General features: G+C 37.9%; 2 protein-coding genes and 1 long non-coding RNA gene across 3 annotated transcripts; 1 reads left to right on the plus strand and 2 right to left on the minus strand.

Moving 5' to 3' along the window:
• Positions 1-357: 357 nt before the first annotated feature.
• On the plus strand, positions 358-2,739 carry LOC131313495 (small ribosomal subunit protein uS13z/uS13y/uS13x). The gene is made up of 4 exons (XM_058341825.1): positions 358-478; positions 587-747; positions 2,053-2,241; positions 2,407-2,739. The coding sequence occupies exons 1-4, from the start codon at positions 476-478 to the stop codon at positions 2,510-2,512; spliced, it is 459 nt and encodes a 152-aa protein (XP_058197808.1). The 5' UTR covers positions 358-475; the 3' UTR covers positions 2,513-2,739.
• Positions 2,602-3,028, minus strand: LOC131313496 (uncharacterized). Its single transcript, XR_009196214.1, has 2 exons — positions 2,901-3,028; positions 2,602-2,808 (listed from the first exon to the last, which is right to left on the minus strand). It is a non-coding gene; the product is annotated as an uncharacterized LOC131313496 (long non-coding RNA).
• A 3,796-nt stretch (positions 3,029-6,824) lies between these two features.
• Positions 6,825-7,872, minus strand: LOC131313497 (transcription repressor OFP12-like). Its single transcript, XM_058341826.1, has one exon. The coding sequence runs from the start codon at positions 7,719-7,721 to the stop codon at positions 7,005-7,007; it is 717 nt and encodes a 238-aa protein (XP_058197809.1). The 5' UTR covers positions 7,722-7,872; the 3' UTR covers positions 6,825-7,004.
• Between the last annotated feature and the right edge of the window lie 9,057 nt (positions 7,873-16,929).

Genomic DNA, 16,929 nt, shown 5'->3' on the forward strand with positions numbered 1-16,929 from the left:
TATAAAATGTTGCAAAATAGACGGTTTAAATTAATTCTCCCTTCGTCCCAAAAAAATAGTCCGAATGAGAACTTTAAGAAAATGCATTCTAATTACGAAGAATTTAAACTTCTTTAGGAATAAAAACAATTTATTGATACTATTTACTATTAGCAGCAAAAAGTTTGAATTTTTTTGACAAATTCCAATATTTTTGGGCCAGTTGTAGTAAAGTAAAGCCTTTAATGGACTCCAACTAAACCTTCCAGTCCAATAAGGCCCAAGAGGCTTCATTGGTCATTAACTAGATTTACCAGGGGCGTTTTGGACAAATAACAAAGCGTCGAAAACCCTAATAGCTCTTGCCTCTCTTATAAGTAAGGACCGTGGAATTACCATCAATCGTTTTGAGTTTAGGGTTTTCGTGCTTCGTTCTCTCTGGCCAGCCGCACTCTCAAGCACCGACCAAGAAGAAACCTGATCCGAAGCCCTAACCATGGTGACCATCTCTCTCTCTCTCTCTCTCTCTCTCTCTCTCTCTCTGTATACATGTTTTTACGGTGTACGTTTTCCATTGATCTATTTGTCTGATGTTTGGTTTTGACAGTCGCTGGTAGCGAATGAGGAGTTCCAGCACATTCTTCGTGTGCAGAACACGAACGTCGACGGTAAACAGAAGATCATGTTTGCGCTGACCTCAATCAAGGGTATCGGGCGTCGTTTCGCCAACATCGTCTGCAAGAAGGCCGATATCGACATGAACAAGAGGTTTTACAGTTCCACTTGAACCTCAAGTTCGTTCTGTTATTCATATTTAACTGTTTCTATTCATGTTTAATGATCTTTTCTAATATATAGTTTAGGGTTATCTGGTGAGATTTTGCTCGTGACTATGATTGTAGGGGCAACAAAATATGACTTATGATTGTAGATGTGGTCCTCTGACATGCAAAGGGGTCAAAAATGACGAATTAGGAAGTGGGATTAGAGTGTTTTAGACCCATGGATTATTGGAACAGTGAAGCTCATAACTTGAGAGTTCGAATGGAAATAGCAATTTGAGATTTTGATACTGTGGTTTGAATTATTTTGAAAGATCACTAATACGATTATTCTTTTTGACGTTTCTGGAATTTTTTTTTTTTTTGAGAATTTTGTTTCTCGATGTTACTTGTTAGTTTTTCCCTTATTGTCGTTTTTCTTGTGTCGAATATGAATGGCAAGTTTCTCTAATATGCACAATCACATTAGACCGCAGGGGACTCAATGTGAGGGCTTAAACTAATCACAAGGTTAACAGCACACCATATGGACTAGAGTCACTTTTTCATTGGACTGATGAACGATCGGAATGAATTTCGAACCGAACAGTTAATTGTTTAAGTGTGTTTTAAAATATTAATGAGCTTTAAAGATGTATTCAAGCTTGATCTATTTACAAGTTGAGCTGATCTCGAATGATCTTTAACTGAGACGATAGAGAGTGACGTCGAGTAGCTTGAAAATTTTCACACTTCAAAAGCTGCACGAGTCGAGCAGTACTTTGTTCGGGTTTGGTTTGAAAACTTACGAGTTTCGAAAACTGTACAAGCTTATTTTGAAAACTTAGAGAGGTTCGAACAAGCTCTTAACGAACAAACATAGTAGATCTGTTTGTTTATCAGCCCTACTTTTGAGCTCTATAGCAATCTTTGTAGTTACAATTACTTGTGCTGTTTTTGCATAATCTCTTATGGCCTCTAAAATGAAAGATGTAGCTGTTAAAGACTGAATCCCGTTCTAAGATATACTCATGTTCTGTCAGAAGTTATAAACCAAGAAAAAGAATAGTAGTTTATATGACCCCGGAAGTTCTATTTTCTTGAGATATTCCAGATAACTACTAAATCGTTTCCTATTTGATTGTTATTTTGTTATCCCACACAAGTATTTTAGCGATAAAGATGCTGGATTTATTTGCTTCGTTTTCTTTATAGGGATGGGAAATATCATATTGATTTGTTCCTCTGTTTTCTAAATTTGGCTTGAGTATGTGACCTATTATGCTGAAGTTTGTTTGAATGAACCTTGCAGGGCTGGTGAACTCTCAAGTCAGGAAATTGATAACCTGATGACAATCGTTGCAAATCCTCGCCAGTTCAAAATCCCTGACTGGTTTCTGAACAGGAAGAAGGATTATAAGGATGGGAAGTACTCTCAGGTGACATCAAATGCTCTGGACATGAAGCTCAGGGATGACTTGGAGCGACTGAAGAAGATCAGGTAATCCATAACTTATGTTCCAATGCTGGAGTGGCATGTTTGGAGTCTAAAATTTCGTTTCTTTCACTTTCCTTCCGTGTTAGAATAATGATATAAAAACATTATGGAAGTTCACTTTTTGCTTGCACGAGCTCTTCATTGCTTTTTTGTTCGGCATTTGTGTAGGAACCATCGCGGGCTACGTCACTACTGGGGTCTTCGAGTGCGTGGACAGCATACCAAGACCACCGGCCGTAGGGGAAAGACTGTCGGTGTCTCCAAGAAGCGATAATTTGCTTCTCTGTTTGCTATGGTTCCTGCAGCTAGTTTTGTTGAACGACCTTTACCAACATCAGCACTTCTTTGAGAATTGATGTTATCTTTTGCCGTGATTTTTGCACCATTTTGATGTTTTCAGCTACTTATCTATATGTTTCTCTCTATACATTATGACTTCTGGTTGACTTGGGTAGTCGTCTAGTTTATGGTGTTTAATATGAATGGATCTTTTTTTTGGAACTCTTTGGGTTGCGTAAATTTTGTCATATCAGCGGATTTGGTTTTCAAGATTAGTTTTTGTGATTCCACCTGGTGGATTTCATTATGCAGTTTTTTGTGTGCGCGTCTGTTTGTGCTGGTTGGGCGGATTTGGTTTTCAAGATTAGTTTTTGTGATTCCACCTGGTGGATTCCATTATGCAGTTTTTTGTGCATGCGTCTGCTTGTGCTGGTTGGGGGTGGTGTTACTTTAGCAGTTCATATTCAATTGCCGATTGTGGTAATGGTTTGTTTGTGACCCGTGAGATCGCAAAGGGGGTCTTGATTTTAGTTAGATGAATGATTCCATGTTCGGAACTTAACTGTGGACATGTACGATGATTGCTTTTACTTAAATTTTTTGAAGGAGAAGCCATTTACAAAGGTGGTTTCCAGATTCTCTCTTTTAGATTAAATACTAGCAGGATATATAAGGGCTTCTACATCTTGACAGCGCCCTTCTACATCTTGACAGTGGGATGTTGGTTTTACAAGGGCCAAGGTCAAACAGAAGTTTCAATTTCGGAAGGGAAATGGATCCTCTCCAGTCTAAAGTTTAGGTTTGGATTCCCTTTTATGCGATGAATGAATGGTTGAGATTTGTCGCGAAACTCTTCCACGAAAGAGTTAAACATTCCATGTAAGAGTTTTGGAACAAATCCGAACCATTGATTAATTTGATTATACCAATGAATGGTTTTGATTTGGACTGTCTCCTCCAGTCCAATTTTTTGGACCGAAGAGGATCCAGACCCATTTGGTTTTGATTTGATCTGGTTTTATAACGTTTGCAGTCTGCTGATCAGTCTCAAGCTTGGGATTAGCCATGTCAGTGGTACTTGTCCATTTTGCAATGAATTCTCTCCATTTTTCTTGTTGGTCGTTGGCTAAGGTTAAAGGTGCATAGCTGGATTTCACTTTGAAGAACTTTTCTTAAAATCGTACGAGTAGTAAGATTCTGCATCCATCACTGACCTAGGAGGGATCTCAACGATCAACTGATTGAAATACAGCCTCACTCTTTGCATTGATGCGGGTTTGCTAAGCGTGATTAGGACCCACCTAGAGAAGGTGATTATTTTTTTCTAAGCAAAAAGATTTTATTAATTTTTACAAACGATTACAAAGATTAAACGGAACAAGGACTTACCGGCATAAGTCACCCAAGACCACCAAAAAAAAACGGCAAGAAACCAACCAAAATAGCAAAATCCTAAGAAAAGCCGAACTAAAGGAGGTGATTTAGCTTGATGGCATGTGGTATTTATTTGTAACTTTCTCTTTCTAGTGCACATAGTGAAAAGCATTATGGCATTAGGATTTCCAAGGCTTTAGCTCACGACCTATTTATCTCACGTTATATTGTAAGTGAGGGCATTTTTTTGATCAAAGCATGAACATAGCATATATATATATCAATAAAAGGACACTATCGGTCCAAACTACAAACCAAAACAAAAATTTGAAGGCTTTGTTTGGATGCCAGTTATCTTCGGGAGGAATGGTATTTTTTATTACTAGTATTAATTCAATATTCGGAGTAATTCCCTTGTATGTTCCTACCGTTGTGTAACTTGTGTGTGGAGTGGATCACCTATGTGTTTCAAGAGGCAGGATCTTCTGTGCTGAAAATTTTTGTGCCGAAGAGTTTTTCGGCCATTGGATATAAAACATAAAAAAAAAATCACACAATCCAATGATCGAAAAATCCCTTGGCACAGATGCACTGGAGTTTTCGGGACAGAGGAGATTGAACTGGTGTATGAGTGTATCCAATATCTTACTGCCTCAAGACCAAAAAAAAAAACTCACAGAAAAGGGTCGTCTTTCTTCTCTTCACCTTCTGCGTATATAAAAAAAACTTGTAACAAGTCACTACATTGACTTTTTAGACCTCCGTCAAATTGTCAATGGAATGGACGTCTCCCAACATTTTTAATTTTTTTTGTCACCATAACCACATAATCACTTACTAATATAGTATTGAAAACCGACAAGTATGATTTGCTTAGCTGCTAAACACCAGAGTAACAACGGGTGATCATGAGGCCACGTGTCGGTCGGAGCCAACAGATTAGCCCACCTCCACCGACGGCCACCGTCAATGACAAACAAACATGTAGTATGAACGCAAAATGATTTCTCAATACGTGCATCTTTATAGACTTATTAACAGTCAAGTTGAACCATTTACTTACAATATCTGTGCACAAACAAGCCATGTACCTTTTTTTTTCTTCCTTATAACCGTATGTCCGAGTCAATTTGAGCGTACCTTGATTAATTTCAAGGTCCTGAACTTACCAACTGAGCAAACTCTACATGGCCCCAAGGTGTAAAATGTTTGGCCCTCCGTGAAATTTAAACATACGATCTCATTGAAGAGAAATACTTATTCGCTTTCTCATGTCCATTAAGCTCAAGTCCTCTGTACCCAATTCCTCTCTTACCTCTATTCCTTTGTTCCTATGCATTCTAGGCCGTTGGATTAACATCCCATAAAAAGTTTCAAATGATCCAATGGCCAAATACGCACCGCAACATGGGTACATCAAAATTTCGATATAGGGGATTTGGGGGTTCACATATTTTGCTGTTGAAACATTACAGCATCTTGTAGTGGTGACTTGTTAGTAATTTGTTATGATCCTCAGCTCATAAAACAAAAAATGAAGATTCCCCCGAGCTTGTCTTAGTTGGGCATGCTTGCTTGTTTATTTTGATCCAAAAAAGTTTTAGCTAGACCCTTTTAATCTCTCAAGCATTGTTTGCCAACGAAAACAATCAAAGCCCACAGGTAAGAGAGTGTGGAATCAGAGCTTCTATTTACCAAAAATATTTATCATCCATAGCTTAAAGGCTTCGCACTGAGTTTTTTTTTTTTTTCTGTTAAATAAATTTTTAGTTGATACATGCGAAAAGAAGAATGACATGTGTCTATGCACAAATCCTACTTTTAGTAAATACTATAAACTTTTTTCGTTTCGTTAAGAGAAATAAGTACAGTACTTAGTTTTCAAATAAATACTTATTTTTTAATTTAAAAGTAATGTATTATGCGAGAATGTCCAATTTCGTAAAGCGAAAAATAAGTATCTGAAAAATTAGAATATGATGATCCTTACGATGTTGACTCATACCCTACGTAGAGATCGATACTTGGAACTTTTATCCTTTACAGCCTGTTTGGCTGGGGGATTTGCACCCAGATTTGGCTCGCGCCCGGAGTTGCAATCCCTCCCTCCTCTATCTCTGGTCTTTGGCTGCAAAAAATGGCAGCCGGATTTGGTCCCGATTTGAAGCCTCCGGATTTGTAATCCACCCCGCGGGTGGATATGTAACGACAGGGGTTACCCCTGTCGTTAGTTATGTGGGGTGGTGGAATTACTCCTCTGCCCTTGCCTTTTCTCTTCCCTCCATTTCCGAACTCCAGCCCCTCAAGAAGTTGACGGCAGCCATGGAGGAGAGAGGGGGGTAATGTCGAGGGAGGCGAGGTCGAAGTCGGTGATGAGGGGAAACAGAGGAGTAAGAGGAGGCCCAGTTTAGATCGGAGAGAGAGAAAGTAATCGGAGAAGATGAACAGTGAACTGAAAATGGATTTTGCTTTCTTCTAATTGCACACTGTTTTCGGTGGGGGAGAAAAGTTGAGTAGTTTTCTTTTGACTGAAAATGGATTACCTTTAGGAAAATAATATTTTATCTAATAAATAATATGATTAAATATTTGTAAGATAAAATAAATTTATTTTATCCCACATTTAACAATAAATATGCACTTATTCTAATTTTAATGAAATTAACCTAATTTTCCATTAAAATAGTAAACTAGGGGCAATTAAGTCATTTGATAACTTATCTCTTCATGTCCACCTTTCATATCCCTCTTTTCAAAAAATCATCCAAACACTGGATTACAAATCCATCATTCTTATGAGGTGGATCCACTCTCCTTACATATTACTCCTCATTCTATATCCACCATCAAATCCACCATCTTCTATATCCACCCAAAATCATATCATCCATCCAAACGGACCGTTGTGGAATAGCATATTCGAGGCATTCTGGTATGAGAGAAACGAAATCCATTTACCCCAAAATAACAGTTAAAAGACAATAAATTAACAACATATATAAAATAACCGATAATACTTTAGTGACCATCTTTGATTACCATCTCATCGTAACATTGCTCTAACATTCACATACTCTGCCGCGGAAATGCTACAACAACCGCCGCTTCCCGGCCTATCCCCGGCCACCGTTCTTCGTTGGTGGCGGCGCCATCATAGAAACGAGGAGGTCGGAGAAAGCACGGACAATAAACTTGTGAGCGCTCTTCGGGTTCAAGGAAAGATAGCACGTGAGTAGCTCGTGCAAGTGGTCCCAATCGGCGCTGACGTCAACCAACCGGCGGGCCTCCACCATCTCCTGCATCGACCGCCGGAAATCCTCGAACGGATCCTGCGAGTACGTCGGCACAGCCACGCCGCCGCCGACTATACTGTCGGATCGAACGGAAGTAGTTAACGACGAGGAGGAGGAGAACGAGAATGAGGAGGAGGATTCGACGATGGAGTTGGAGCGGCCGGGGGAGGAGAAGAAGAAGCGTTGGGAGGCGAAGGCGGCGGCGAGATCGGGTGCGGCGGAGGAGGAGGAGGAGGAGGGGGAGGAAGAGGAGAGAGATTTGGAAAGGGAGGTGGAGTCGAAGGTGGGGTCGTCGTAGAGAGAGTTGAAATTCTTGACGAGATTGGTGGTGGTGGTTGTGGTGGGGTTTGGTAATGGACGGCTGAGATCTTCCGGAGGGAATGAGGGTGATTCGGTGGTGGTTGTGGGGTGGGGTAATGGACGGCTGTGATCTTTTGGAGGGAATGGGGGAGAATCGGTGGTGACTTTGGGGGTGGTGCCTGGGAGTTTGATCTTTGAGAAGCACATGTTGATACTTCTTTCCAGTTTGCTCCTCATTTGTTCTCTCTCTCTCTCTGTTTTATCTTCTGTGTTATCTTCTGAGAGAGAGAGAGAGAGAGAGAGAGAGAGAGAGAGGGGCAACCTATATTTATCCGAAGTCACATATTTTTGCACTTTGCAAACAATAGAGGTGTGTGGGATCCGCTCATAATATGATTGAGTGTGTGTGACCCGCTTTTATTATGAATGTGTGTTAAATGTTTGTACGTAATTATATACTTTGCGTTTTTCCAAAGTCACATATTTTTGTCAGTGTGAGAGAACGGAAGCGGAAATACTTTTCGAAACATCACATACGACTAGAATTCGTGATAGAGAAAGTTGGGAGGGAGACATAGAACGAAAATAGGAACGAGAACGAAAGATTCTATCAAAGTACTCCTTCCGCCCGGATTTAATAGGTTTTTTTTGGAGTTCGTGTTATTTTTCAATTGATTATATCTTCTAATTTATAATGTTTTACGGAATTTCTAAAACATTGTATGTATTGTAGAACTAATCGAGATCTATCAAACAAGATCCATAATCGATATGAAATTCATTACAAATTCAAAGATATAACCCATTTTTTAGCCGGTTAGAATAGAATTAGGAACAATTAAATCTGGACTGAAGAAGTATCATGTAACCTAAATATTTATTTATACCATCCCATTTGTCGTAGCTAGATTATGCCCACTTGATCTGTCTTGGACTCTGGGTCGTATAGTTAAGAGTAGGGAAAAATGACGGCTCATGACGTGCTTTGATAATTAATACCTGCCAAGGACATGCTAAGACATACTGAGAATATTTATTAATGCTGAAAATATCTTTGGCGGGTATTAATTATCAAACACATCATTGGCTGTCATTTTCCCTAACAGTAAAAATATTGGGGGTAAATGTCCAACAGGTCCACGATTTTATTCTTTGCCGTGGAAATTCAGAGACGAGCGGCCCCGTTCCGAAACTAAAAAAAAATTCTTATTTTTTAAAAAGATAATTTTAAGCTCAAAAATTATGAATTTATTGAAATTTAAAAATATGCAATATAAATCTTGTTTGAAAGATCTCGATGAGATCTTTTTATACGATGCAAAAATAAATAAAATATTATTTTTCATTTACATTATTTTTGAATTTAAAAATATAAAATGAGCTGCTTATTTTTTAAGAGGATTTTTGGAACGGAGCCGACAGACATTACCAGAATGAGCTTTTTTTATTTATTTATAAAAACTCTTAAAAATATGCTTTAAACAAATTAAATGACTTTAATTATTTGTATGAAAGCCCAAAGTAATGTTCCACATAATTTGATCTACATTTGGTGTACACCAAATAATTTAATATGTGTTACGATAATTCTAATTCAGAGTGACATGGTACAAAACTACATGCGAAAATTCAACGGCAGTCAAATCGCCGCCATTGCCAAAATATGAATTGAAATTTGGTAGGAAAATATTTTTGATACTCTCATTATTTATGATGACACTTTAAAATTTATTGTCTTGTTATGTATTCCCTCTGTCCTGATTTGTTTGTCCATTTTTACTATTTGGGATCTCTTACAAAATTGTTTATATATTTTAATTTATAATATTTTTTATATACAATATGATCTTGTTTGATGGATCTCAATTAGATCTAAAGTATGATATTATTGAAATTATGTAAAACATTATAGATTGTAAAATATAAACAATTTTTTAAAAGGCCTGTTTGTCAAATTTTGACAAACAAACTTGGACTGAGGGAGTATAATTTTTATACCAAAAAACAATTTTTGAAGTACAATTATAAAAAAAATGAAGTATTAAAATCATTTTCCAAATTGGTACTCCAAATAATGGCAAAATAGTATTTCTGTCTTGATTTGCAATAAATAACTCATGGGAAGGTGAACTCTACAGTTTAATAATCTCAGAGCTATTTATGGCAAAGGTTCCTCTGTAACTGTAAGTACTTTTTTACAGTGTGTAGTCGCCGGTTGAAAGTACTTTTCATATACGCCACCACATATCAGCCGGTGCCAGTCAGCATAATAATCAGGGGTGTTTCTAAGGTTCCGTTCCGGAAATTTTTTTAAAAAATAAGTACTTATTTTGTCATTTTTCATTTAAAAATAAGAAGGGTCATTCCACAAAATTTAAATAAAAAGTTCTTTTCACATTTTCAAACTCAAGATCTTTAATTTTTTTTGCACCGTATTAAAGATCTCAATGAGATCTATCAAACAAGATCCATAGTGGTAGGAAAATTATTTGCGTAAATACATGATTTTTGAGCTTGAAATTGCCTTATACAAAAAATAAGACTGTTGCTATGATAATGGGCGCCGGCGGAGGGAAATCGTACAGGCGGCTGTGCCGAGCAGTCTCTGGCCACCGGACGGCTGATCCGAGCTGTCCAAAAATTCAAAAAAAAAAAAACCGAGGGGGCTTACGCGGGAATCAACGGCATCCGAGATGTGTAGGGTGCTTGATCCGAGCACCCCTTTTCTGTGTATATATGATCAAGCACCCTACACGAAAAAGGGGTGTTCGGATCAAACACTCTACACACCTTGGATGCCGTTAATTCCCTCATTGGCTCCCTCGATTTTTTTTTTTCTTAGAATTTTTGGACGGTTCGGATCGGCCGTCCGGTGGCCAGAGACGACTCGGCGCGGCCGTCGGTACGATTTTCCTCCCCGGCCGGTCGGTACCTATATAAATTCTTCCAAAATAAGTACTAACCTTCTTATTTTTCGGAACAAGCTTTCTTATTACACAAAAAATAAGTTCTTATTGTGTTTCTGGAACACAACCTAATTACAATAATTCTAACACCATATCCATTTACACACCCATTCACACACACACATTTAGGGGCCCACACACACTGGGTGTGTAGTGTGTGCGGTGTGTGTGGGCCCCAACCTTATTGTGAGTGTGTGTGTGTGTGTGAATGAGTGTGTAAATGAGTGTGGTGGTAGAAGGACTCTTCTAATTATTTGTGGTTGAGAAGTTATAAGTTGTTAATGGTTTGTGAGTAGAATTACTGTAGCAAAACAGTTTTTGTTAAGTTTTTTGTTAGTAGAAACGAAATGAAAAAAAACGATAAGTTTTTTGTGATTTTTGTTAGTGGAAACACCCCCTAAGTAACATCGACAGGACCGCACTCATTCATCTTTCCCAAAAAATGAAAAAAAATTCAGTGCCGAGCGGTACCACATGATGTCAGCTCGGTGCATCCGAACCGTTTATTGCGTTTTTGGACGGCTCGGATTTAGAGAGAGAAAAAAGAAAGAGAAAGTACTGGAATGAGAGGAGAGAAAGAGAGTTTCAATTCAAACCATCCATAAGTATATTAGGTGGCTCGGATGTGCTGAACAGATAGCACGTGAGATATACTCATCCGGCATTGAAAAATTTTCTCCCAAAAAACATTTACTCCCCAGATTTGGATGATGCCAACGCGTTTTTACTCCCCAGATTTTGTTAATCATGATCAGTACCTGTACTTGTACCTGTATTAAGGATGCATGGGTCCCACTGTATTCATGTAAGTATCTGCGTTAGAAGGGTATAATGATTCCAATTCTAAACACAACTGGGAAACCTTTGGAAATTTCCTCTAAAACAAGGAAACTGTAAGGATTAATATTCGAAAATGATATTGGTACCGATCAAAACATACCGACGGTGTATCGACCGTCGCGACGGACCCACTTAGGCCACCGGACGGCTGATCCTAGCCGTCCAAAAATTAAAAAAAAAAAAAAACGAGGGGCCCTACGTGAGAATCAACGGCATCCGATGTGTGTAGGTGCTCGATCTAAATACCTTATTTTTTTAAAATTTTTTTATGGACAATTTAGATCGGCCGTCTGGTGACTGGAGTGAATCAGTCGCGACGGTCGGTACACCATCGGTATGTTTTTGGTCAGTGCACATAGCACCACTCATTAATATTGGAGTAATGATTTTTGACAAGAGACATATCCTTGTCCTTAAACAAACCATGAAATGATCGATGATACTCCATTTGTTTGTTTTTAGGGCAAATTTCGCTGACCTCCCCTGAGGTTTCTGACACGAACAGAAACCTCCCCTGAGGTTTCTGAAATAACACTGCCCTCCCCTCCTTTACCTGAAAATACCAAGGGACCCCCCTCTCCGTTAATTGAACGTTAAAAACGGATGGAAAAGATTATTTCTCTGTCCACCCACTACTAAAACTAAACTAAACTCCCAACCAAACAAAACCGATGTCATTGTACTATATTTTTTACAATACCTATACTACCCTCACCAAACTCTTTACCCCTCTTATTTATAAAATATAAAATACAAAAATCATTACACTTTGTACCCATTTCACTTTGAAATTTTGTCCTTATTTAAAAGGTTTCACATTTGCTAATTTTCTATCAAACTTTTTTGAATTATTCGTTCGTCTCGATAAGAGGAATTGAAAAAGTAAAAAATTAAGACTTTTACCAAATATTTTGAGAAATTCAATATTTTGGATAAAAGTAACAATTTTATATTCTTTTGATTCCTCTCGTTGAGACAAACCAATGATCCACAAAAATTAACACAAAACTAGTAAATACAAAAAAAATTCAAATATGGACAAAAATAAAAAAGCCTAAAAATCCCACAAACAGGTCCGCATGAAAAAAATTCGAATATGAACAAAAACTAAAAAGCCTAAAAATTTCACAAACAAATCCCGTAAAAACCAAAAAACAAACTATTGGCAATGGAGGGTACGGGCTTGTTAGTGGGATTTTTAGGCTTTTTGATTTTTACGGGGTTTGTTTGTAGGATTTTTAGGCTTTTTGATTTTTGTTCATATTTGAATTTTTTCGTATTTGCAAGTTTTGCGTTAAATTTTTGTGGATTATTATTGGCTTATCTCAACAAGAGGAATTAAAATAGTACAAAATTATTATTTTTACCCAAAATATTGAATTTCTAAAAATATTTGGAAAAAATCTTAATTTTTTACTTTTTTAATTCCTCTTATCAAGACGAACTAATAATTCACAAAAATTTGATAGAAGATTAACAAATGTGAATCCTTTTAAATAAGGACAAAATCTCAAAATGAAACGGGTACAAAGTGTAGTGATTTTTGTATTTTATATTTTATAAATAAGAGGGGTAAAGAGTTTGGTGAGGGTAGTATAGGTATTGTAAAAAATATAGTACATTTAGTAGTGGGTGGAGAGAGAAATAACCTTTTCCATCCGTTTTTAACGTCCAATTAACGGAGAGGGGGGTCCCTTGGTATTTTCAGGTAAAGGAGGGGAGGGCAGTGTTATTTCAGAAACCTCAGGGGAGGTTTCTGTTCGTGTCAGAAACCTCAGGGGAGGTCAGTGAAATTTGCCCTTGTTTTTACTCGGGCCATTGGCTGCACTGGCCCATATGAAATGATGATTTTATTTTGCTTTATGATCTTCTACACCATTTTTAAAAATCTTTCAAACAAAAGTGGTATGAATATAATTTTTGCTATAATTTTAGCGTATGTACGTCCGGTTTATTTGGAGAAAATATATTCGATCCAAATACGCGCGCATGCTAATTGTGAAATACGCGCGCATGCTAATTGTGAAGTATTAGTAAAACAAATAAAAAGGAAGTAAAGCAATAGAAAATTAAATTCAAAGAAACCCAACTAACATCTCTTATATTCTAAGTAGGATTTCTTGTACGATATCGTAGCTTTGAATTTTCTAAAGGAGAATGTCACACGCATAGAATTTTCATACTTAAAAAGTCTATTCAAGGATATGAAATTGGAAAATTCTAAGGCTGACAATAGTGAGTATGAATGTGTATTAAAGGTATAAAAAGTACACAGAAATACGTGTTTTTTTTGTCTTTTAATATGCTTATCATCAGCTCAGTGGACTGACAATAGCAAGACCGAATGTAGTAGTTGATTAGGTACCAAAACACTAATTACACCAATATTTACCCCAATGTTTTTCCTACACTAATGATCCCTTCCTCATACGAACACCTTATTCTAAAAAATATTGGGTTCCACCCATAGTATAGTCAAGGTTTCCCCCCTCTCCGTGGAAGTAGACCGAACCACGTATTTCTCGTTGTGTTGTTTTGTTTTTCTCTGTTGATTGGCTTGATTGTGTGTGCTTGAGGTGTTGGTTTGGCTTGTGGGTTACTGTGACGTTCCACAACATAAAAATTACTACTAGATACTAGTAACAAATTCAGCTGATCCTGGCCTTTGACTTTATCGACCTTCAAAACATGCTAACAGCTGCTTCGTACTATTAATTAGAGAAAAGGACTCTGCAACCCTTCTTCGTCAACTACCATCCGATCCGATCGACTTGTCTCTTTCTCGTGTCCTGCCTCTCCTTTGTTATCATAAATTTGAACTCAACAGTTGAGAAGCCATTTAAAAATTCAAAATCCAGTAGTAGTATCATTAAGATTGTCAACGCTTGTTCTACAGTAACTTTCCTGATCACCATTTTCTCCCCCTCTTTCTTGATGCGTTTGTTTTGGAAAAAGGAAAAACTGAGAGTATTTGGTCGAAATCAACCAAGCAACCAACTGCAGGGAAGGCAACATCAATCGGTTCGGTCACATGGTGGGGAGCCTAACACTCTGACCCATCCAACAACCATGTTTCTTTCACAGCAGTGCTACCTCTACCGCTCTGTTTCACCGCTCCCCCTACCGCAGCACTCAAACTCATCGTCCGTCTCGGCAATCAATAGTCCAGATTTAAAAAAAAAAAAAAACACTCTTCCAAAGATGCTAATTAAACTCTTTCTTGGAAGAATTTTTAAAAGTCCGGACTGTCACTGAGAGCGGTGGGAAAAGCGGTAAAATAGAGCGATTGGGGGAAGCTTTCTATTTCTTGCATTTGTTGCCTATCATTGTCCTACCTACAATATTACCACAGGAACCTCGCCATCAATATTATTGCTCGAAAATTATTAACTACTAACGTGTACGGTCTCAGAATCTTATTCTGGAACAACTCTTGCAATTCATGGTGTGCGGTAGAAATTTGCTTGGCATTGGGTTTTCAATCCCCATTTTCACACAATATGAATAAAGCATGTAATTTCCAATCGAGGGGGGTATGAGCGAAAAAGGAGTGCTTGAGACAAAAGTCTGGCAAATAAATACACAATATAACTTCAAAGGGCTCGTTTGTTTGCTCGAAGATAAAAAGATGGGATATATTATCTTTAGGGGATGAGTGGGATATAAACTCCCTCAGGATAGAAATGGTGGAGAGAAAAGAAATTCAGTGTTTATCCTCGTGCAAATCACACGGGGACAAAAACGGAGAGGGCAAAATAGTCACATTTAGTAGCTCTTGATAGAAAGGGATAGAGAGAATCGCACCTCTCTGATAAAATTTCATATCTCAGGATATAGGTTCTCTCAGAATATGTAATCCCGTCCAAAATCCAGTAGCAAGCACTGGATATATAGTTGAGACCCCGGCATTACATATCCAATCGTAGATATAAATAGATAAACAAAGGAACTAGTTAGTAGATTTGGATTACAAAATAATTAGTAGATTATTGGTATTATATATAATAGTACTGTCCAATTTTTCATTTAAGTGATCAGTTGAACTTTATGAATAATTAGGAATCGTTGACACTTAAACCAAATTAACAACGAACTGAGAAATGGCATCTTATCTTACTATATACTTATACTACTATTATCTTATTCAATTATTAATTAAGTAGTGACACAACAAAATCGTAAAACATAGCTGTAGCTGTAGGGATATGTCTTTGCTTTCGATCGATTATTGCCCCACTACCCAGCCTAGCAGCGTACGTACATACATACATATATATTTGCAATTCTATCCCGACAAACATCTCTCTCTCTCTCTCTCTCTCTCTCTCGTGTTAACTAAGCTGCGAAATGGGCCCTACATTTTGGTAGTCCGGGCCCTTGATGCAACGAAGTTAACATGCCCTTGTTCTTCACTCTAAATAAAGGAACTGCGTGCGTTGAACTAAATTAACAGAGAGTACATCTCTGGGGTACAGCTAGCTGTTCCCAGATAGCGTCTGCAATCTGCATTGTGGAAATTAACAATACAAAATGGAAATGTAAAGATGATACACTACTCCTAATGCATATCCCCGGCCACTACTGTTATTGTTATTGGAGCATCGATCATCAGTTGGCTTTGCGATCGATAGAGCTGCTTAAGGACCTGCAATCGGGATGACTCTCTCTCTCTCGATCGATAGAGGTGCTTAAGGACCTGCAATCGGGATGACTCTCTCTCTCGATCGATAGAGCTCTCTCTCTCGATATGCGACATTCACAATGATGTAGTAATAACAAAAACTTTATATATTACATCTAAGAAGGTGGTGACTGGTAGTAATTATAAATATACTATCCGCTATCATTTGATTTGGTGCTTAAGAGGATACATGCCGTAGGTGTTGTGAGTTTTGTGACAGCCGCACTGGGGTTCCGTTGATTAATTTGATTGCAATCGTTCATTTTGAAAATCCCAATAAGTTGAAAAGTTATATCGTATTCGTAGGATATGTTTGATTGCATGATAAGAGAGGGAGATTAAAGAGTGGACCCACATGTTTCTTTTTTTTTTCCTAGTCCGCATTTGATGCACATGGGATTAAGGGTCGAACTGGATAAGGTTGGACTATTTGTCCATTTATTATCCCATGTGGGGAATTAACGAGAAGGGATGGTATTAGCTAGTCTCCCTTTCTCGGATTATATCCGCCATCTTTATATTACTTCAATCAAACACAGTAATACAACTAATCCGAGTATTCATACGGTCCCATCTATTTTTCCGCGAACCCCACTTATCCCCTCTATCCTACCGTTCATCTTATCTTATCCAATCCTTCTTAAAAATAATCCGACAATCAAACGTGCTGTCATTGACGGTATAAAAATATGGGCCAACATTCAAGCCCGGCCCACTTTCAGCAATCTACATTCTCTCCATTGAGGTCTGATCAACAATTTTTCTCAAGGGGAATCTCTTTTGAGCAAAGATCTGGTCATGGGCGGGTTTCTGAGATCAGAGACTGGGCCAGCCCAGTTAGATTGGTCTCCGTTTCTGGGCCAAGAGAATGAAAATTCTTGGTGTCCAGTGGAGACTGGGAAGGGACTGAATCCTACAGAATGACCTTTTAATGGTCTGAAGAAAAGAGAAGATAGAG

The sequence above is a fragment of the Rhododendron vialii genome, chromosome 13a (assembly GCF_030253575.1).
Source record: "Rhododendron vialii isolate Sample 1 chromosome 13a, ASM3025357v1".
In the NCBI taxonomy this organism is placed as follows: domain Eukaryota; kingdom Viridiplantae; phylum Streptophyta; class Magnoliopsida; order Ericales; family Ericaceae; genus Rhododendron; species Rhododendron vialii.

Coding starts and splice junctions, on each gene's coding strand:
- LOC131313495 (XM_058341825.1), top strand. Junction 748..2,052: donor GATATCGACATGAACAAGAG/GTTTTACAGTTC, acceptor TGAACCTTGCAG/GGCTGGTGAACTCTCAAGTC. Junction 2,242..2,406: donor GAGCGACTGAAGAAGATCAG/GTAATCCATAAC, acceptor GCATTTGTGTAG/GAACCATCGCGGGCTACGTC.
- LOC131313497 (XM_058341826.1), bottom strand. CDS start 7,721: ATGAGGAGCAAACTGGAAAGAAGTATCAACATGTGCTTCTCAAAGATC.